The sequence below is a fragment of the Streptopelia decaocto genome, assembly GCF_964273445.1.
Source record: "Streptopelia decaocto genome assembly, chromosome: 17".
NCBI classification, from domain to species: domain Eukaryota; kingdom Metazoa; phylum Chordata; class Aves; order Columbiformes; family Columbidae; genus Streptopelia; species Streptopelia decaocto.
Window position 1 is genome coordinate 7,284,035 of NC_138672.1, and position 23,973 is coordinate 7,308,007.

The following is a 23,973-nucleotide window of genomic DNA, read 5'->3' on the forward strand; positions in this document are numbered from 1 at the left end:
ATATGAATAACTGAAAAGGGCAGGAAAAAAAGCTTTGGCTGTTATTCAGCTGATCCACACTGAGTGGAACAGTTCAACTTCTCAGCAGTCGCTCTTGTCCAGAATGGCAGAGTTTCCAGTCAAAACTTTGCTGTAGTTTTCTTTCTTCTTTCTTTTCTCCCATTCCTCCCCCTCTTTTTTTTAACCCAGACAGCCTGTGAGATGCATCACTGCCAGGCTGCTGCCTGCCAAAACAGATCCATCTTTGGTAAATCCAACATCAGACTAAAATGCAAACACACACAGAGAGAAAAAATCACTCTTGTCCCCCGCTCAGCTACCCCAAAATCCCTTCAAAATAACTTAATGATAAAGGCAGACTCAAACACTTCACCAATTTCAGGAATGTTCTCAATTGCTCACAGATTTTCAGCTGCAATCCCTGCACAGACAACATCACGGAGCCGCTCGCTGTTCCGAGTGGGCACCAATGGGCACCTCTCGGGAGCAGCAACGCTGGCAGCATCTGCAGAATCATTAATAACAGCGGGAGCTCTGCCATGGGCTTGAAAAACAGGGCCAGGATTTCAGGCTTTGATTTACATAGCCTCCAAATCAAGCTCCATTGTTTACTACTGTACAATAACCAGTTTCATCTCTCCGAACTGGCAAGCAGATAAAGGTTTTGAAGTTTGATTTCTGAAGCTCTGTTTAGTTATACTAACATAAGCAATTAAATTCTGCAGTGTATAAGTACTGAATATAAATAATGGAAATTATTTCGGGACTGTAGAATAGATTGCTTAGCTCATACTTTGAATACTGGGCACGGCTGTAGCCATCTCTGTCCAAGAGAGAACTTAGAAACACAGCCAATGCAGAATGGACAGTCGGGGTTGAAGAAAGTTACCAGTATGAATTTTCTAGCCTTAAAGCCCGGCTTTATGGGTACAATACATTCACTTAAACTGAACAGTTTACAAACAAAAAGCTAAATTCTGGGTTCTCTGCTTAGTTTTCCCTTAGCTCTTCAACAAGTGAAAACACCTGTTGTAATATTTTGACAGAATAGGGATGACTATAAACAAGCTTTCCAACTATACAGGATAAACCAAGCACTTTGCATTAGCTAAGAATGCTTCTGATTCAAACTGCAGTTGATCCTTAATTCTGAAGTAGTTCTTAAGCCTCCCCTTCGCACCCTTTCTGTCCCTGACTTGTCCATTCCTCCAGCAGCCTCCCAACAGAGCTGTACTGTAACAAAACCCGCTCAGATTGCTGTGTGGAGATTTCCTGCAGAGCAGCACTGCTAAGAGGAAATATAAATTCAGATGGATTTCCTTATCTTAAACTAAAACTGACTGCTGCTTCTCTTCCCTGATCTCTGAACACCAAATACAGCGTATGCAGGGGACACATACGGATATTTATTAGTTCTCCAGCCACTCCTGCTGCAGTCATTAACTCTTTTATTGACTAGAAATCAAACCTGCTTAATTAGTCACGATACCAAAAGGGAAACAGCTGCTCTATACAGTGTCACAGACAGCAGGCTGTAAACAAGGCGGCCTCTGCCAGAAATGCAAATGCCTGTCCTGGGGGACTCCCGGCATTCGCACCGTACACGGACCACGAGGAAGGACGCAGTTCAGGAAGGGGATTGGGATCTGCATCACCTAGAGAAATAACGTTAGTGCAAAGCTAATGGCCTCAAACGCATTACCAAGAAAAGACTACACTTGCATTGATGGGAAATTTGACCCACGTCACAAGCAAACACACAGAAGGGTTGAGCCAGATCCATTTGTGGAGCAAAAGAAAAGCAGCTGCCTAATCAAAGTACTTAAAACTCACCTCGATGCAGAGAACACGGGAAAAATTTGTGTGATATGTAACTCTAAATTAGAAATGCACAGGCCAGGAGGCCCTCTTGCATCATATGTTCAGGACTAAGCCATACACACCTTACGTGTGTATTTCACTGAGATTCTGTTGCTGTTACAAATTCCAGCAGAGTACAGGAAGAGCAAAGCCTCTGGAACTATTTACCGCAATAAGTATCACTGTCATATTAACAACAAACACTGTAGAGCTTGTCCACCTTCTGACCCTACTTTTGCACGGCACTACCTTTTCTAAAACGCTGAGATGTTCATGATGCCCATACATGCCTCGAGGTGAGCAAGAGAGGGAGGGGACACCACAGCCCCACTGTCACAGGGCAGATCACTCAGCATCTCCTAAAAAAATCAGGTCTGTTAAGTAGTTACGGCCTGCAAAAGGCAGGAACCCACAATCTCAGGTTATGCTGCAGAGTTCACTGCTGACCGTCTCAACTGACTGAACCTCAGTGGCGAACGCTGCAATGACTGAGCACCGAGCTGGAGACGTTGCTCCCTGGTCTGTTGGTGGGTTTGGGAGATGCACATCCAGCCCCGTTGGGATTTGCCCGCTGTTCGACAACACGTGCTGTAAACAGTGTATGCAGGGTAATGCTGCAACACAGATCAGGGATTTCTCCAGGGCTCAAGTAAAAATAGCTTAGTGCACCCTTCATTGTAAGGATGCGTAAATTCTTAATGAAGAGATTTGCATCCCGCAGCGCGGCAGCCTACGGGCTGGAAAAGCAGTTTACTGCTTGACAGCGTAACGGTGTTTGCACAGGCAGGAAGATCAGTGTAGTCCAAGAATCCTCCAAAGCAGCAGTATTTCTACATCCACGTTCAGTAAGACTTTGCCAGCAATTCAGTTCACGAGCACCCAAGGCAATGTAAGTGGATGTGTCTTCTATAGGGTGACATACAGACTCTTTACATTGCGCTGAAATCAATGGTGAGCACCCAGGGAATGTGGCATAAAATAGAAAATGAAGCTTCAAACATGAAGTGTCAGTATCTCTCAGTAGTTATATTTACAGCATAGAACATTAATGTCATGGTGATAATGTATTATGAGGTTTTATGCCTTTATGCAAATCATAAGCTATTCTGGGACTCCCAAAGTCTTGGATACAGCAGACATAACGTGATCTGAAGGTTGCGGAGCACTGGGAAAAGCTCCTACAGATTCCAACAAACTTGAGATTACATCTATTTCCTTAGATTCTCCACTTCAAAAAAAAAAAACAAACACAAAAACCCCAACCAACCAGCATCCAGTAAATAACAAACTTGTACATATCTCAGAATCAGCACAGGAATAGAACCATCAACTTTTTCATTTCTTTTGTTTTTAGGTATGACATAGGATTGGGCAGTGAAGAGAGCAAGGAATGGGACAATAATTCTTTAATCATAATTTTGGATATAAGTTTGGATCATTTTGGAGTAACCTTGATTTCAAACTGACAGCCGACTTGCAACAAGCTCAATCAGCTGTAAGCACATAAGAAAGCAAATTCAATAGGAAAACCCCATTGTTGCAGAAGAGATGTCTGAATATCATAGGATGCAAATAAAATCTTAATATAAACTTGTCCTTTCTGGGTGAGGTTTGAAGACTTACTAAAGGGACAGCTGAAACCCCACAGCAATACTCAATAGCCACCCCATGTTTTTACCAGTGTGAGAAGTTTCTTGACTTAAGAGCGTTAAGGTCAAATTTGTACTTTATGTCTATTTTTCTATTTTACTTTCTAAATGCACAATACATATACATTAATCTCAAAACCACCTAATGTGGAACCCTCCTAACGTAACAGGAACAAAAACCAGAAGAAACAAAAATCTGAAGCAGGTGATGAGCCCCAACTCCAGGGCAGCAGTTCTGGAGAAGCCACAGCTCGTTTTTTTACTGCTCGAGGCTGAATTTGTTTTCTGGCAAAATTACTACCTAGGTCACCAACCTACAACTGCGCTGCTCAAAGGGACAGATCCTGCCTGACACCGCGGGCCTCAAAGCACCGTCCTCCCCCGCAGCTGCTGTGCAAACCAAGCAGCAAAGCTCTCACCCCTTCCTGTGGTTGGTCTCAGCAAGAAGTCTACAAAGGCACCACTGGGTACCACGTTATCCCATAAAGATGTCAGCTTTTTAGTGATTGCAGCTCTAAGGAGAAGGAGCAAACAATAGAGCGCTTCCTTATATGTACAGCGGCTCTGCGCTGGGACAGAGACCATTTCCCCAAATGGGCAAAAAATTGAAGCAGCTCCACTGCGGTTTTTGAAAGAGAACTGCTTTAAAGTACACATCTCCCTGCAATCCAAATGAAACTAAGGCTTACAGTAACAGCCACACGGCTTCCCGGTATTAGCATCAGTGTGTTACACCATTTATTTGGTTAATAAGGATATTTTTCCCAGTACAGCTTTCTACAACATAAAGTTCCTACCCTGACTCTGCTAAACCAAACTGACAAAACCTTCGTGCAAACTGCACTTTGTGTTGCCGCATGAACATCTCTCTGCACGTGTCGGCTGCTGGTAATTTAGCAGCTCAGTGCAAACACAGGAAGGGAGCTCAGGGGCCCTAATCTGCTCTCCTTCCATTCCCAAATAGAGCCTGAGACCACTGCAGGGATTGAACTCAGCCTTTTGCTCCGTGTTCCTGCAGCCAGGAGGACACAAAGCCAAACACAGCGCTCTCCACGAGATCAACTACCACACTGGCGGCTGCAAAGGTGATCGAGCCCACAGTGGCCACACAAGTGGCACTGAAGGCACGTGCCTTCTGCACATCAACCTGGAGCTGGTCCTGCAGAGGAGGCTGGACCATGCACAAGACACCCGCACATCCAGCCCTGCCCTGAGGCCCTTGGTGAAACAGTCCTGGAGAAACGAGGAGGAAAATAATTCTTAATTTGCTTCCCTGCCACAATTCTGTTGACTTAATCCTAGCAAACTGTAATAATACCAAGAGCTATCCCTCAGGTCATGCCATGTTAAGTGGCAGCTCTGCCACAGAATTTCCTCCTGCACTTGTCAAAAGCTACAATGACTAGAAGATTGCGAGATTCGAGCATTTCAGAGCTGCATACAGCTTAGCAATAGGTGCATTAGGGAACTGCAGCTGTATATTCTTGATTGCACGTGTCATTGTGATCACTGCAGAATTCCATTACTTTAAAATGCACAACGCAAGTAATAGCTTTAGTGTCTGCTCCTATCTGCAGGTACAAGCTAAAGTAGCCAAGGTGTCAATCTCAAGCTGAAAAAAAATGAGGGTGACTGATCCCTTTGCTTGAAGAGCACCTTGTTCCGCCAAAGTGACCAGCACTGGCTCTGAATGCAGCCAAGTTCTCTGCATGTCTGGCCACATTTCTGGGAGCTTTTGGGAGTAGAAGTGCAGCAGCAAAACCATAAGAGGCAAGAGAAATCAGAACTGCTGTATCAGAAGGAGGTAAAAGCCATTACGCTGCTTCATTTGAAGTGGAGCGGTTCCTGCATCTCCCTGGAGCTGCTCCCGACAGCAGCGCTTGGTTCAACAATATCCCATTTTCACTTGGGAATTATGCAAGAGCGGTCCCAGTCACAGGGGCAGGGGGAAGCAAAGAAAGGGCATTATTCACAGCCTGACATGGATGAACCCAGTTTAGCACAAGCACTTGGAAAACACTGTTCTCTCTGTTCAGTAATATTATTTCACATTCCACTCGTTTTGATAACCTTTTTCTTCGCCATCTACCCCACTGACTGACTGGAAGTCGACTAATGCCTTCTCCTCAGATTGGCCAACACACACAACAGCAACAGATTTTATTTTCCTCTTTGAAGATACCATTGAGCCTCACTTTGCGATAAATAATTTACAAATACATACAGTATAAAGCTAGAGAAATTTTCAAGGGAAGCCCCTCTGCTTCACTTCACAGGGAAAGAGCACCAGGGCAGGGATTGCTTCCCAGAATTTACCTAATGCCTCTCAGATTGACAAACTGCCAACATGCAGCCTGTCATTCTGACCAGAAAATGCCTTAAAAAGGGATGTACAAGCAGGGAGTTTCAGCCCCGCATTTCAAATAGTAAGTCGTGTATCCCTTTGACACAGCCTTAGTTTTGAAATAAATCTAGGGCAAGTCCTAATTTTATCTATAAAAAAATGTATTCTAAAATCACTTTATAGAGATAAAGCAGAGATGATCCTCCTCTGTCAGAAAGACCCACATGTGGTGTTACATCTCTGACAATCCTATACACGCATTCATCTGTGAAGTGCCCTGACAAATCCAGAGGGCAACAAAGGATCAAATCTGCATGGTGAATTTACAACTAAGAGCCAAGTGAATGACAAGAGCACAGAGGTTATTTTTTCCTTTGCTGTGAAATAGCACTTCGGGGAAATTTTCTGAGCTTCTTTTACATTTACTGTCGCTATTTCTAATAGCATCCCTGATGCCATCTGCTAGACAACCTCTGTGATGCTTAGTGTACTAGAAGCACCTTAAGGTCCCACAGATAGAAAGAACAATTTGTATTTGATGGCTTCCCAGGACTGAATCAACTGAGAACAGAACGCAGCAGACCTCTTGAGGAACAAAAGCTACATTTTACAAGGCCTACCTTGAACTAAAAAAGATTCCTTACCTATAATTCAGTTTCCCTTCCTGACCCTGCAACAAAACGTCTTGTATATTTTAAGCTTCAGCTTTCTTCTTCTTTCTTGTCTTTTTTTGTTGCGCTTTTTTTTCTTTCTTTTTAAAGAAAAACCCTTTCAAGTCTTGTGGCTATTTTCTACCTTTACAAATCAAACTCAGGGAAGACAAAACTGCCCTTACACATTGTAATATGCTGTTTCTGACCTACATTACTATATTTTCTGAGCAGATGTGTAACATCAAACCCAAGCAATGTGAACATGCTCTCTCCCTCTCCATCACTTCCTTAAGTTACAGGTACATCATTGGACTTGGACATTTAAACTTTAAGTATCCTTCTGCACATCCAATTTTGACACAAACTAAAGAGATAAAGTATCTCAAGACAGATATGCTGAAACAGAAATTCATGTTTAAAATTAAGCATAAGATCAAAAGCTTCACTGAATGGGAAACAATATGTAAAAGCCACAAATGACTCTGCAAGCAGACAGCAACTGAGAAATAAACATAAAAGTTATGGGCCATCTGTGACAAGCGTGGATTTCAGGATTCTGCATAACATGAAGAGCTGTCCTGTTGTAAAGGCAGGACCATGAACAACAATCCTGGTAATACTTTGTTGCAACCAATTCCATCAGGACATCTTTGAAATGTTGCTCAGAAGGCTGGAATTTTAGTTCTACCTGAATCACAGAGCAACCAACAACGCATGGTAACTGCAAGCACCCCTCAGGGAGACCTCACAAGCTCCATCGTCACACAATCTGGGGTGTTCTTTCAAACAGATACTGCATCAACTCATTTAGAGTCATGTCATCTATTTTAAAATCAGATATCACCTTACTGAAGAAAACTGACTGCATCCATTTAGAATTTTTATGCGAATATATGTCTCTGCAGAGATCTCCCTATTTTTAATTAAACTACAGACTGACTTAAGTGAAGCATTAAGCCTCAGAGGGTTTATCCTGCCAGCAGGATTGAGGAACTAAACCCATCACATCCATCTTTACCAACCATCTCCCCACCCTCTGCCTTACCTTTTCAACATCTGCCTTTGTTACATTGATATCAGCATCCATTTTCTCAAAATACTGCTGTGCTCGGTCAGCTTCTTTGCAATCACGTTCAAACCGCCTTTTACTCTGAAAAGGAGAAACAGAAGCCTTTGTTATGGGAAAGAAACAGAGTCTCCTCCTCTGCAGACATTCAAAACCTGCCTGGACACCTTCCTGTGTAACCTCATCTGGGTGTTCCTGCTCCATGGGGGGATTGCACTGGATGAGCTTTCCAGGGCCCTTCCAACCCCTGACATTCTGGGATTCTGAACTTTAAAAAAATCCAAGTTATCAGAAACAGATTTTTTCTTGTGTTTTCAGGTTGTTTGATTACACCAACATCACTAGTGTTTCAGTATTTTTTTCCCTGTTGGCATGTCATCTGCTCTTGTAGACCAAACCACTCCTTTCCAACACTTAACTCCTTTTTATAATGCACAACAAGGGACTTACTAAGATTTATACGTTTGCAAGTAGGACTTCTGGTTACTGATGTCCCCTTTATCTTCTCTTCTGCCTGCAGCCTCACTTTTCATTCCTCACATGAATGATAATTCCAATATAATTACTTTTGAGAAACAGAGATGGTCCCGTTCCACTTATTCAAGCGGTATGAAGCTATTCAGCTTACCATGGAATATCTGCAGAGGACCCTTAGGGACTCTGCACTTCCAGCAATGCTTAGCACACTCTTCAAGTCATATCAAATGAAATGCTACTCATGACAGACACAGATCCCACTGAAAGCCACATGTACTATTAAAACAGACCTTTTCAGGTCTACTAGTATACTTAAGACACAGTTTTAAAAATCCCATTTCTAGAGCTTTTATCTAGACACCCTTCTTTTTCCAAATACAACGTTTGGAACCATCTCTCTGAAAATGGTATAAAAATGACTTAAGTGTCACATCTGAGGAAGATTTCACTTACTGCTTCAAGTTGTTTCCAGCAGGTTTCAATATGTTGTTGTGCCTTTCTGCCATCATGGAAGTGCTGTTTAGAAAAAGATAAAAAGAAAACATTATGAGCAACAAAAGAACGAACAGTCAATTATGCTCAAGGAGTTGCAAAAAAAACCCCAGAAATGATTCTGACAGCTGCGTTCTGCAACACTGGTAATTTGAGCAGGCACATGATGACTATCTAATGTCGCAGCAGGCTGCAGATGTATATTTGCATCAATTATAGTGGTTAGTTGGACTGAAGCTAATTAATCCCTTTAGCAATTTCACCTTGTATTGTTCACTGTATCTCATAATGACTGGTTTCCCATACCAGGAAATCTGAAGCACTTTTATCTGAAGAGCATTTCTTTGGTTACTGACAGAACACGAGCTCTAAATCAAAATTTCTCTCTACATGGAATTCACCAAGATGCCCTTGATTGGCACATTCTAATAACTGATGTTTGGCCTGATTTTCATTCCAACTCGACATCAAACCCTCTTCTTGCCAGTCACCGGCTGCTCATTCAATTTTTTGGGTCCCTGCAGAAACCTTCTTCTCCCACACACTGGGTGTGTGTATGTGCACACACGAAGGTGTTACACACATTTTAAACATGCAATGCCAGCTACAATCTAAACGACAAGGAACTTCTGACATGCCTTTTGGAGCAAGACTCAGTTGCAGTTGGTTTAAATAACCATTCATAGCCCTCACACGATGCTCTTCATCCGAAAATCTAATATGCTTTAGGTATTACCCTCTCTACCTTCTCCATGAGTCGCTTTTCCTCAGGACAAGCAATTCATTCAACATTATCACACAAGTCAATGACCCGGCTACAAACACGAACGTTAACGCAGCCCCCAAGCGACCGCAAGAAGGGGTTCTTCCCCTCACAAACCACCCTGTAAAATAAATAATACAGCCAAGTACAAATAGGAAGCAAAATGCCTTTCTGTTGTATTATTTATTGGCAGTTAGGATGTTTTATTCAAATACATATATGGCTTCACAGCATCAAAAAATATCAGATAATCCCACTGCAACTCACTAGAATTTGTGCATTCTCAGGCCTGCGCATAATCGGATATTCAATATATCTTTAGCAACATGAGATCAGCAGTAGAAGGGCTCCAGCTTCAAACAGTAGCCTGCCACAAAGAGCTCAAGATAGAAAAATGTGCCTGCAAGCACTTTATAATTGGCAGCTACTTGGTTTTCTGCATCTTCCACTAAAGCAACTGGTATTTTCCTCCGTCAGGAGCAGGTTTCTGAGTAAACCTGCTAATGCCATTTCCTGGCTGTCCTTCTGGCTCCACCAGACACACCAGTGAAAAGCCCCAAAATTGCAATTCTCTGTCATGCCATGGCCAAGGGACTTGTATTGCCTTAAAAATAATCACAATCCCCATTTCTTTTCAACGCTGCGTGTGGCAGATTGCGCATCTCCCTTGCCAAGGGCTTCGGAACACTCCACATTTCAGGCTGGCTTTTGTAATGAGAGTTCAGGACAACAGTCCCAAGGAACAACTGTAATTTAACACTGCATTTTACAACGTTTTTGCTAATAAGCATGGAATATGTAAAGTTTTTTAGCCGTGAAGCTGCAAGTGAAACGCCTCGGCTGCCCTGGTGCTGCACTGGAGCCTCCGCCAGCCTTTGTGCTTCCCAATGCCGCGTCTCTGAATTCGCTGCAGTGCAGGAAGGGATTTGATTTGGGAACAGCTGGGCTGCATGAAACCTAATGCTGTCAATGACCCAGAAACCTCAGGAAACAACATGCCAGGTTAATTTAACAGAATACAATTGAATATGGGGGATGAAGGGTGAACTCAGAATCAAAAGCATATCAAATCACAGGACTGCCCTGAGCTCGTATTTTTAAACCACTTTGTCATTAATCAATAATGTAATTTTAGTTTTGCACAAGCCAACCCTGTTATTTCCAAATTTGCCTTCTCTGTAAAATGAACTCCACAAGCTGCTGGAAGAACACAGGAGAGAAGCAGCAAGCCTGAGCACTATGGCTGCATCCTGCTCAGCTTTTGCTATATTTTGCCTTTTTTTTGAGAAGCTCTTTTATACAAATTGTTCACTGAAACGTCAGATGGGCATTGCTGAGGATTATGAAATAGTCAACAGAGGAACTGATGTTGAATAACAGTTTGATAAATACAGGTGCATCACATTTTGGAGATTTCACTGCAATATTGCTCTTTTTTTTAGTTCAACCACTTTCTAAATATTTATAATCCCCAATTCTTGTTGTATTATCCCATATATCTCCTTGTTATGAGAGATAAAGCTACATATGGTAACAGCTGTAGCACATATTGAGAGCACTTCTGCTTTCACAAATCTTTTGCCCTCAAAGGACAATTTCTGTCTTCCAAAAACTCTTTTTCATATAAAGCACCTAAGTGGTACCTTCCAGCTACCCTGGTTCTTCACTACCCCCATTTATGTGCAAGGAAACTGAGACCGTTTGGTTAAGTGATCTGCTCGAAGTCATACAGGAAACCTCCAGCTTCCTCAAGCCCTGCACCATCTTCAATTTCCGCCAACTCATTTCCTTTACTTTAAAACAGTTGAAATAGCAAATGCCTTTTAGCTCTCCCCCCCAATTTAGCAAAAGCTACTTTAAGATCAAACTCTTCCTTGATAAGGTTTCAAGATACAAGTTCTAATTTAAAGATTAATTTTTCTAATCAAACGTGATAATTGGTTATTTGACACCTGATGATTCAGCATGACAAATGATTTAGCTCATCACACGGAAAACTACAATTCTTAATTAGTCACACATTTCTGCAGCACAGTGGTAAATTTAGAGTAGTTGATACAATATAAAATATTAATTTATTTTTTCCCTCCAAACTAATGCGCCTTAATCATGTTTTCTATTTAAAAAGCTCAAATTATGAGCAAGACACCAAATTAATGCATCACCCTTTAGTGTGCTGGTGAGACATGTGCAGCAGCAGCGCTGGTTGTTCACATGCTGTGATTTCCTCCAGGCTTTTTGGACAAACCCACAGCACTCAAAACACACATTAAAAACACCATAAGAGTTTGATTTGTATCAGTGTCCATTGGTCAAACTCCTTAAATCACCGTTTCATCTACACTTCAGTATCTCAGGCTAGCAACCACCAGGCCAACTTTAAGATATCCCTGAAAAATATTTTATCCAAGCTTCAGACCTACTAAATAACTAAGAATATAGCAGCATTCTTCAAATTATAGCAGCTACATGACCAAAACTGCCCTTTTCCCCCATGTATTAAAGCACAATACGGGTGGGATGTCACAGGATGCTCCTGAACAACCCACAACTGGCCACGGTTTGACTGGATGTCTCCATCCATTCTGTGCTCACAGGATAAAACCAACTAAAAACCAAATAGGTTTAGGTGATCTCACAAGAGTTCTTAAGACTTGAGAGATTTTCAGCACAGTATTAAGTTATTTACATGAAGACTGTGCATTAGGTCAACTGTCATTTTATTCTAAGAACTCCCAGCTCAAGAACACTCAGCTATAGTACAGGAAGAAGAATTTAGGAAGAGCAGGAGATTTTAATATGGGCATACCATATGCATGGGGTTTTTCCTTTTTAAATCACCTCATAGCAAGCCATGTGCTCCCATTGCCACGTGCCTGTAACAGCTGGGGAGAAATCCTGGCTGCTGCGCCATCACACACAAAACTCTCATTGACTTTTGTCAGGCTCGGATTTCACCCATGTTGATGAAAACAGTGGGAACAGCGAGCGAGCCACCTACGATACAGCCTGGTCCTGCCAGCACCATCACAATAAGTAGCAGCAGGATATTTTTGCAAAACTTTCTCGGTATGCAAGAGGCTTTACACAGGCACCCGCTCCCAGAGCGGGCAGCACAAGCTTGTTAGAATATGCTTCTTATCTTCTTTCTGACCTTCTGAGAGGAATAGTAAAGCAAGATGTAGTTGAAAGCATCTTATGAAGCAGCAAACAATAATTTTGCTGAGGAATTCCTGGGCAGTTCAAAGTGAAAGAGTTGCCTGAAACACAGAGCCCACCAACACAGCTTGTGCTGCGTCAAACCGACCACGGGAAATGTTTTATTTAAGAAAGGCTGTAACAAGAGAGTCCTATTTCTCTTAAGGAAGTAAACAGCAATTGATTGTGTGGTTAAACTTAAGATTTGCACATCTACAGTCTGTTTGTATTAGAAAGTCTTAGTTCATTTATATGCAGAGCATATGGTTCACTTGACAACATCCTATTTTTTAAGAATTTAAGAGAGATACCAGATTAGGCCACTTTGTAATATAACACATTGAAAAAAGTTACCTCTGACTTCTCTAACTGGCACTCAGATCGTGCTGATATTCCATATGAACAGAGTCCTAGCAACCTAGTGCTTCCTCCATCAATTCAAACTACCTCCATTTCTGTTATAAGCAATTCCTAAAATAATGGCCAATGATTAAAAGTAAACTAGAGACAGAAAACACTATTTTTTCCTCAATTTTCCCAGCTCCATTTGCAAAAAGCCTTGTTATTTTTTTTTCCTGGCCGCAAAGACAGGAAACAGTCTCCTCAGAAGAAATCTTTGTTTCCAAGAATAGCAACGTGCTCTTGAGGTCTTATCACTCTCCTTTGTAATAATAAGACAGTCCTGTGAATGTTGACATGAAACAGATGACTATCTTCCCACACGGTCATCAATGCTACCTCTTAATATCGTGGTCTAACCCTGTTCTGCTCTGCAACCTTCCACGTGAACATGATTCTTGACATGTACCCATCAACCGGGTCAAACCCGAAACAGGCCATGTAAATATCTGATCAAAGCTGCTGCTAATCCAGCTGGAATTGTCTGCTCCTGAAGTGGTGCCTTCCAAAGGCACCCCAGTTACACACCACTAAGGTTGTGTGGTCCTGTCTGACGCTCGCATGGTGCATTACACTGTGAGAAACCCTGTGGAAAACCACAGGACTATTTGCAGAACAGGGCACTATTGAGAATGAATGAACATGGCAGAATTATTCCAATTATTTACTTTTCATCGACACATGAGGGTCTGCAAGAAACAGAAGGTTCTCTGACATGTCCACCTCGTACAAATACACACGGGGAGAGCACACACACTCCATCATAAAGAACCAGACCATTGCTGCCCTCATGGTACCCACAGGGATGCATTCACTCCCCATTCCTCTTCTGTCCCGACACAAAATGGAATGTATTGACACCAGGTAAATTCTTTCCCAACCACAGAACCCCAGTGCTGCCCAGGTCAGTCTGCAGCAAAGCTCTCGGTTGGTACTTGTCTTTCAGGCCTGATTGAGCAGAACCAGCCACCCCACGGGGAGCGGGAGGGAGAGGTGAGAGCAGCCGCAGGAACGAGAGGGATAGTTCATGACTCCCAAAGACATTTTTAGTAAATCTGACATAAGCAACGGCTACAGAGAGCAGCTGCTGCCAGAGGCCATGAGTCAGACCTAGTTTGTGACCACACATCAACATCACCCCAGAATTAATTATTGAGTTTCCATCCAGACAAACTACAGTATTGAGGGTTTTCCTCAGCCAGAAGAGAGAATACCTAAACCAGGCTATCTGCTGGGAAGCTTTAAGAAAAAAAGGAAATTCTCAGTGCTTGGGATGCATTGGCTACGAGTTAGCTCAAAAGTCCTCTCAGGTGTCACCCAAAAAGGCGGCAGCAAAAAATCCCCCTGTGTCTAGATGATTTTTTTTAATACAACAAAGTGTGCTGAGTGACTTGTTGAAATTGGGGTGGCACAAACCACTCTGAGCAGTGATCCCCAATGCATTTGTGCAGCTTGGTGACGAAGGTCTTCGCACAGCGGAGGGGAATTCAGTCACATGCGTCTGGCCTCAATAACCTCAAAAGGAAGGCGGATGGGACATGACCTTCACATGTAACACACAACTGACAGTTCAGCTTTCAAGCAACCAGCAAGATCCTGGCTTAGCATGAGAACTACTCACATGAGAGCATGGACACACTAAGAGCACGAGAACGCAAGAAGAAGTCCAAGTGAGGAACTACAGTATAAAGAGTTTCACTTCGCTGGACAGCGGGAAGAACTGAAACAGCACAAGGAGTTTTCTCCTTTACACCCAACTGCAGCGACTGTGAGGGCAAAACAGCTCATCTGGTACAGTGATAGCATCAAGGCCTATTTGATGGAAGAAGTATGCATAACAAAATAAAGTTTAGTGCACTGATTAACCTTTGTTGATAACAATACTCAAGTTGCACAAAAAAAGTCTTTGCTTGATTTTTCTTACTACTTTCTGAGGATCTGAAACCATCACACAACAAAGCACAAGATCTGTAAAAACATAACGGTGACCTAGAAATCTCCTGAGCTCCAAATCAACCCAGAGGATAGAGGAGGTATCTGTCCTTTGAACAAAACTATCGTGAATTTGCAAATCATCCCACTTGTCCAACCTCCAGGCTGTCCATCCTGTTTCTCATTAGCTGCTTCTTTGCTTATTTTCACCATTGGTAACTATCTTGTATGGAAAAGCATGTCATCAAATTAGCTGTCACCGTAGTCAAACAAATCCAACATACATAAAAATTGCATGCTAAATTCATTTTATCCAGCATAAAACCAATGTAAAGCTTTATATACTATCAGGTTCTGTGCTGCTTACAAGCTATGGGCTTGTACTTGTCAAGGAAAAAGAAACATGATTATTGCATGACCCTGATCAGCTGCTGGTGTAATTCCATTTTGATCAATAGAGCTAAATGAGCATGAAAACAGAGTGATGCAGGCATGCATCAGCCCCCACGTGTTTGAAGATCACCACCCTCATCCCCCGTGACTCTAAATACACAACTCCTATTGTATATCAATGGGGTTTCCTTTGGAAACAGAAGCTCTTGCCTGGTGTATTTTCCTGAACATTTGTTGCTGTACCCAAGTTCCTCTTGCACACATTTATCCTTATGACACCTCTCTGCATCATTCCCATCTTCCAGGTGGGAAATGACAGCAAAAAGAGCAAAGGTGCTTAACTCAATCACACTGAAATCACTGGAAATTTGTATGATTTTACACCTGAATGACTTAATCCAAATGATACAAGATTCTGTGGATGAGAATATGTGTCTCCCACTTCCTCCCCCAAGAAGTGATCATCTTTTCTTACAGCTTGTAGCAACATGATGTATGTGACAGTGTTAAGTTCATGGTTGGACTCGCTGATCTTAAGAACCTTTTCCAACCTACATCTTTCTATGATTCTGTGCTCTTGTAGCGTAACAGCTGATGCCATATCAAGCAGTAAGCATGAGAATTCTGCCAGCAAAATTTCTGTAAGCGCCAAACGGTTCATTAATTCGTATCATGAAAGGTTTTGCCAAAGCAACAACCCTGTGTGATATTTACACAACCAGCACCTTCCCCTCCTGCAGATGCCAGCCCGATGGATGCGTTTGTATGAAGGGAGAGACGCTATGTCTGAAGAATGCCTGAAGGCCAAAGGAGTTTCCTTTTCAACACCATTAGCTCATAAATGAGTAATCTACAGGATTCATAATTCATATAGTTTATATTCATGTTATAAGAACAAAACAATCATGACTGACAACTGTTAAAGGCTATGAATTAGCAGCAACAGCAGGTAAACAGTCAATTGTGGCGGTTTGCTGTTCCTGTGCTGTTATCACTCAACCAGTATTACAATAATTTTCCTGTCATTCACTCAGTACTTATATGAGCGCCAGGCTCTGCCACCCTCACCGGGAAGAAGTTTCTTCTCAAATTTAAGTGGAACCTCTTGTGTTCCAGTTTGAACCCATCATCCCTTGTCCTATCATTGGTTGTCACCAAGAAGAGCCTGAACCAAGATCCTAATAATTCTTTCAATCAGCCTTAGCAATGAGGTTTCTCTGTTTATTTCAGGCTTTACACTTTGCTGCTGGACTCCTCCCTAAACAAGCTTTTGGCCAGAGCCCCGAGCACAGATGGGTCTCTGACTTTATTTAGCAGGGATTCTCCTGAAGGCATTGCTGTCTGATTTGATAACATTTGATTCAAATGCTTCGGTGACTTGGCCAGGGCACATAACCCACTTTTTTCATGCTTAGTTCATTAGTAAAGCTCATGTTTATTAACTACAAGCAGGTTTTGTTTAACACTGAACTCCCCTATCATTAATTACCCATTTTAAATAGCAATGAATTGTGAAAAATAGAAAATGATCAATTACCGATTTCCTCTCTTGTTTCAGCTCCTGCACATAGCGTGTTAACTCTCCAGTGATAAGAGAGGTCATGTTCTCTGAAATGACCTCATGCTGTCCGGCATAGTCATTCATTTCATTTAAAGTGGCTAGGAAGGCTTTAGTTGACGTGTACCTGCAGAGAACAAAAACACATTTTGCTTTTAGCCCCTTTCTTTTCAGACAGACACACTGCAAAGGGAGGTTGCATCATCATTTAGTATTGCTACACAAGGCTGCATATGGATTAACACAGATCCACTTGAAGGAATTTCTCAGAAGGAAACCTATCCCACACACTGACACTTGTCTGGTAAGTTCATCTTGATTTAGACAGTTTGACATTGGCTCTTAAAACGTCACAGGGATTTTATCAGCACAGCTCTGTGACTTCACTATTCTAATCTCAATTCACCAAACATTTTGAGTTACACTCTTTCAAGTGCTACAGTTCAGCGCACAGTCAGGGGCAAAATCCTGCCTCAGCATCCAACTTTTTGGATAGCACAGTGCAAAAGTACAACTTTTCATAGTGTACATTGCATTTAAGTCAGCTACAGTTTACAAAGTTTTCAAAAAGGTGCTGAGTTTGCTAACCAGGTGCTCATTGTCAACCCATGTTTTTTAGTACTTTCCACTGCAAGGTTTATTTTTCATATAAAATTATCTCCGATACAACATTCCATGTATTATTAAACGGAAGAAACAAACATCTGTGCACACAATTTCAAAACAGCAGATTATGTCACTGGTATATTCCGCACCGAGCCAACAGAGCCACATTTCAATACCCCAGCTGGCCGTGCTGGTCAGCGGGGAAACAGCAGCTTGGAAGCACCACACTTGCACATACTAGAAAGTCTTAATGTGAAATGGTAGCAAAATGAAATGGATGCAAAAGACAGGGGATCAAAGCCGCAGGACTACAGACGGACAATAAGCCTGCAAACAGATCATTTTTACATAGGCTGTCTCAAAGCAGCGTCTGAGGCACCCAAAGGTCGCATGACAAATCCTCAGACGTTACTCGGAGACATGAGAAAACTACACTGAGGTGAACATATATTTAAAAGGGCAAAGGATCCACAAGTTCTTCCGTGTCACATCATATGAATTATTTAACTCCAATATACTTTTCCAGCAATGAAAGATGCGTCAAAAAAAGGCTGCAGTAAACTCAAAATCCCTGTCTGTGGTATAGCTACCCAAAGGCAGATTTATTCCTAATCCTGGCTACAGACCAGAACAGCTGATGTGCTGGTATCATAAGATTCCTTGTGTAAATATCAATATCTCAGGAAGCAATGGCATAAATGCATGCTTCCCAAACAATGATAACTAAAAAGAAATTGAAAATAAAATTAAAAGGCTGTTAATATGAGCCTCTCTTAATACGAGTCACATACAGCAGCTTGGGGGTCTGACTCAAAATAAATTAACGTAATTGTGCGGTTGGCTCCGTATCTAAACTCACTTGAAACGGTTCACATTTCAAGGTCAAGGGTTTGAATGCGCTGCCAGGCGCTCCAGAGGCAGAGCGGCCTCCAAGGTCAGGCTGCGACGCCTCCATTCAGAGCTGATGCTTCACACAGCACTGACGCTGAGAGACTTCAGAGTCCGAGCACCCCAAGGAGAAGGTTCTTGCTCTGGCTTACAGCCCATCTGCTGGGAAGCTCCTCCTCTAAAATGTTCTCTTTAATGAGTATCTAATCTCATCAAGGGCAGGAGTGTTCTTAAGGACATGTGGTCCATCACCACCCATATCCACATCCACTGATTTCTCTGTGGTGTTGTAACAGTAGCCCTTTAGTAAATTACTAATCTGTGTTGTTACATTTGAGTAAGTTATTACTTACACAGACTGTGTGAGTTTCATGCTAGAATTAAGAACTGTTTCTGTTCTTGCTGAAGTAATCAAGAGTTGAGTCATTTGCTTCAGAGAACCAGGATCATACAATCTGGCCTAAGGTTTTTAAGGTACATCAACAAGCAATCCAAAACAGGCATCCAGAAACCATAACATATAAATGGAATTGAGCAGTTACAGTCCAAATACTAACTGAAAATCCACTCCTTAGTATCTACCACATCAGCATGTTTCTCCTATGATACCTATAACTCTTTCACTTGACTTTAAAATCTCTAGTTTACAAGCCAATCCTAGTTGGTAACCCAACCTTCTCCCCTTCCTCCATCAACTCACGCTCACCCAGTAGTGGATCATGAACTTACCTGTATTCTTCCTCCTCTTTGGAGTTCTTTTTGGGCTGGTATTTCTTCGAAAGATTCCTAAAATTAAAAACACACATATATAAAATTAAGTTTAAAATGAACTGGATAACATATGCACACACACACATTCTGTGGGGCTTTTGAGGTCCCTTCCAATCCCTAACATTCTGTGATTCTGTGATACACACCTTCTTAAAGAGAACAGGAAAATCCACAAGAAAACATGCACAGAAGACTACACTAATAAGGCACTTTCACACTCTCCGAATGCACATCTCTCTGCAGTGTCATGCTGCCCAATTAATTCTGACACACACAGCTACTGTCTTCTTGTGAGTCTTAAAAGGTGTAAAAATGTTACAGAGCTTGGGCAAAAAAAACCCCAGACAGTATGCTTTCACAGAAAAAATATTCTGAAAGCAGTAAGAAAGCATCTGGATTAAACATTTTATTATTTTGTATGTACTTTATAAATCACAAAATACAGATTCTATATATTTGAGCTCTTCAATTTTTTTCCCTTCTTTTAGTCAAAAACATATGTAGGTGTTTAACCATGATATATACAAAAAACCCCCAGATGTGATACTGAAGCCAATTAAGAGTCAATACGACTCTCTCATATCAGGATGCAATCCAGCAGTGCCATGAGCAGGACCCTGGCAATTCCCAGCTTCAAGCTTGTGAAGCAATGACACTTTTTAGGTAACAGTGATTAAAGAGGGAACTAACAGATAAGAACAACGATCAGCAGTAAAACAGCAATTCTGGAAGGATTCCGTGCACCTGTCTGTGATTCATGTGTTCACTTGCCTTTCACTCTGCATCATTTTTTCTGCCTTTCCGGCTTGTATCTCTGCTCTCTCATTTCTACTTCTCTGACACCTTTTCTCTCTTTCTCTCACACTTATCATCCATCAGAGATGTTTCTGATTCTCAGATTATCCTGATAACTTAAGCGTGTATGGTGGTGCTTTTTTTCCCCCAATACATCTTCCTCAAGGCTCTCTGTCCATTGTCCCATCAGGCAAGGCTTTTGACACACTTTTGATCCTCAGAGTGTGTGTATAAGGTCAGCAGTGACCAGGGAACAATGACAACACAACACCCCTTCAGCAGTGTGTCACATCCAAAGGAAGTTCGAAACACAACACAGGAACAAGGGAAAACTCTTCCATAGTTTCTTCATCCCTTCCTTCCCACGCTTGTTTAAGGACGCGCAGGACTCGAGCAGTGCAGGCGCAGTGTCAGGTGTGTGACACTGCGCAGTTTCCTCTGCTGACATAACCAGATGAACTCGATGCATCCCGCAAGTATGGAGATCTAACTTAACGCTTTTCAAACAAAATATCACATATATAGGTGCAGAACCATAAAGAGGAAGGAAAGAAACATGTTTCAATAGAAGCCAGTCAAATTTCAACAGATGACCAGGCTGAGATGTAGATAATGGACAGGAAGAACAGCGAGCTAGGGAGTCAGGGACCAAGCACAAAACACAGGTTTCACAGAAGAAAATAGAGTTCAGCAGCTTTACTTATTTTATAAATAAAACTTTTGGAGTTATATCCACTAGAGTACCTTGTGTTAACTTGTCCCTTTTTAATAGCATGTCTGCATGTTTGGACACGCAGTGTCCCAAAAGGGCTGCAGCCCTTTTACACCAACTGGATGTGATACGAGGAAGGTTTGCACCGGCCTTAAGGACATTTATTAAAAGCAGATGCATGATTTATTTTTTTATTTTGGCATTCAGCACTGTTTTATCTCAACATTTGACAAGACTGGTTTCTTTCTTTTATACTTCTAACTTAAACACAATGCCATGTGGCGTCATCTAAGAGCTTCTCAGAGATTAATGTATTCGTCCTCAAATCACACCCATGGGGGCACAAATGTGGCTCTGCATGGGGAATTAAAATACACAGAGAAGACACGAATTGACCAAGTTTGTTTTAAAAGACCAGGTCAAAATAAGAAATAAAGTTCAGGAGGTCAGAGTTTCTAGATAGTCACAGGTAGAACTATTTCCCACTTTTCCCAAACATTTTGTTTGTGTGTTTATTTTCATAATTATGCTCTTTAAACTTGAAATTTGTCATCCGAAGACATTCAGTGAGTCTGGTGTGTGACTCCCCATGAGACAGGCCTGCACACACAGATACTCTGCTGGGGTTTCCCAGTCCAGTCATACTTTCTTCCTTCCAGCTCATTTTGCCTCTGTAATTCAATCTCTTCTCATCTCTATAGGATGTGAGCAATTTGTTCCTGCCCGAGTCATTTTCTATTTCCTGCTTGTCTGTGGCAGAAACCCCGGGGAATCCTCGTGGCATTCCCCTGAGAGAGCACACAACCATACAAACAGGGGTTTATCACCTACCAGCTCCTCATGAATAAGAGGCCATTGTGTATCTCAAATCCATTCCCACACAAGCGCCAAAAATTCTGTGTGACTTTTTGTGCTTTTGATCTATACAGACCAACTAGAACCTCAGAGAAGATGGAAAGAGTTCTGACATGTATTATAGTCATGCAAATACCGAAAGGGATTTACCGGAGGTGTTGGGAAGGATCAGTCCTGCACTGCCCTCCCCAGTCAGCTCCACCTCCTCCAGTTTATCGCCCCAGACACCACTGGCTGCCGACAATATTGCACCACGGCCGCTCCCCGCAGCAACAGGACTGCCTGTGTTCTACTCCCTCCCAACCCCTGTTCACCTCTCATGCTTTCTGTCCTCTGGGAAAAGCAGGGTAAGAGCTACTCATGGTGGGAGGGTTCCTGGCAGCCCTTTCCTTCCCCCTTTACACTGGATCTGACCTCAAGAAATATGGGGTTTTTTGTTGTTCTGGTTCATGTACACTTGTCTCTTCACCCACAACCTGATGGTGGAACCAGACGTGTAGAAAGTACCTAGCAGGAATTTGCAGTAATTTAGCTGCTTGAGATAAACTCACAGGATCTCTGCTCTGTTCCAGAGACACATCACAACAACAGTGACAAGATTATAAAACCATCAAAATTCAAATCTCGGGCTGCAACCTGGTTAACTACATAGATAAAATTTCCAAGGGCTGAGACTGACTTTCTGACCTGCAGTTTCTCCAACACGTGTTCAAAAAGAGCCTGTTTTATGAAAAGAAGCCCAAAACTTTGCCTTACAAACGATCATTATTCTGCCGAGTTCTTAAACCCTTCAGCATTTTCACGCAGCAGCCCTCGTTTCATGGAAAACATTACAATGCTGTCCTCAAAGCCCAAGCCATTAATCATGAGTAAGCCCCAGTATGCTACTCAGTCACCTAAATAACCTTCCTTTTCGCAAAGCATATGGTTTTTAGCAGAGATAATAAACCAGTATATTAAATTAACTTCAGCTTTCCATTCTCTAAATTAGAGCTATTCTCTAAAAGCCGTTATTATAAACAAAATCACCACCACTGAAATAGTAAACTTAAACGATTACAGGCTCAGAACTTTACGTATCAACTTACCTAAGCTGCTTTGCATAGCTGAGTTCAATCTCTGTTCTTTCTTTTACAAACTTGATATATTTTTCCAGAACATCAATGCCCCATTGCGTGTGTTTTTCTAAGTTGTCAAACTGGTCCTGCAATGAATCAAAATAACAGTTTAGTCTTCTTGAACGTAGAGATAACTAAAAATAATTTCCAAAGAACATATAATCATAAAGAGTTATTAATATTTTCCATTGCCACAGTCAGACAGTTTTGTAGCGACACAGTTTTTTAAATCAATGGAAATCTGCCTTTTAACATGAGACAGATTCAGTACCATTCTTCATTCTTCCTTTCTGAATCAGTTTCATTTCAGAAGTCCTGGCAACTCTACTGAATACAATTTTCTAATATAAGGACAGACTTTGACAAGGGATAAGAAATGGATACTCTTGCCAGTATTTTATTTTTCTCTGAAGAGTTAAAAAAGCTCCATAAATCTGAGGTCTACCCCTAATTAATAATTCTGATTGTAATCTGAAAAATGGATTTATAGTCAAACTCTGGCACTGCTATGAATTTAAAATATCATTTGGAACAGCTAACAATTTTTTTTACAGAATTTACTTCCCCTATAGCCCATTTTGTTCTAAACCAAAAGACACGTTAACATGTGATGCCACAAAAATGGACAATACCTACGCTTACACAAGTTTTCTTGTCCCCCTCCATTTATATACAGACAGTACTTTGTCCTTGAGATACTGTTGCCCCTCCAAACCAGTCACACATGTTTTCAATAAAACCTTTTTCAATCAAGAACATTCCACAAGTCATTTGGGATTTACAAATGCCAATAGAAATTAAGCAACTCTAAATCCAAATTAATTATCCAAGCCAGCTTATTACTATCTGCAGATTTAACCTAAAATTACCTTATTTTTAAAAATAATTTGGTTACTTCAACAACACTCAAATTCCCTAATCATCTATTCCACACAGTATTTCAGAAGTTAATGTTTCTACAATACTTGAAAAATATTGGTTAAACTGTGATACACTAAATACTTATCCTGACAGAAACCCAGTGTAAACAAGGTCTTTAATATCAGCCTGATTTATTTGGCATCAGGTTCCATTATGGTTTACATGGAAAATAGAGCATAGGTTTGCACATCTGTACTACCAAGGTTAGGTTTACAATGTTTTCAAAAACTGTACTCAGCAATAGATTTGGGTCAGATTTTTAGCTGCCACAATTAAAGCTTCTGACCAAAGTGACGCTTCTTTCCATCTGCCAAACATTCAGCCTTGTGACTTTCGGTTTGTAGAGTTATCATCGGCTGTTATCAAAGCAATCCAAGCCACTTCCGTAGATGCACAGAGCAGGAAAAAATAACACAAAACTACTCCAAAGCCTGGCTTATTAATATGTTGCTTTTAAGCAAATTAACTGCTTTCTGCTTTGTAGCATTTGTGGCCCTGACAGCGAGATCAGTATCAGGAGAGA

The 23,973-nt window shown here is 41.6% G+C and overlaps 1 protein-coding gene across 18 annotated transcripts in view; it reads right to left on the reverse strand.

Annotated features, from left to right (window-relative positions):
- The window catches only part of FNBP1 (formin binding protein 1), an 82,389-nt gene that overhangs the window by 31,442 nt on the left and 26,974 nt on the right, over positions 1 to 23,973 (reverse strand). For all 18 annotated transcript variants that reach the window (XM_082067742.1, XM_082067738.1, XM_082067736.1 and 15 more), the window contains exons 2-6: positions 22,500 to 22,615; positions 19,008 to 19,064; positions 16,764 to 16,911; positions 8,503 to 8,565; positions 7,552 to 7,656 (exon numbers count right to left, since the gene is read on the reverse strand). In XM_082067742.1, coding sequence (XP_081923868.1) covers positions 7,552 to 7,656; positions 8,503 to 8,565; positions 16,764 to 16,911; positions 19,008 to 19,064; positions 22,500 to 22,615 — 489 coding nt within the window. The remainder of the gene's footprint in view (positions 1 to 7,551; positions 7,657 to 8,502; positions 8,566 to 16,763; positions 16,912 to 19,007; positions 19,065 to 22,499; positions 22,616 to 23,973) is intronic.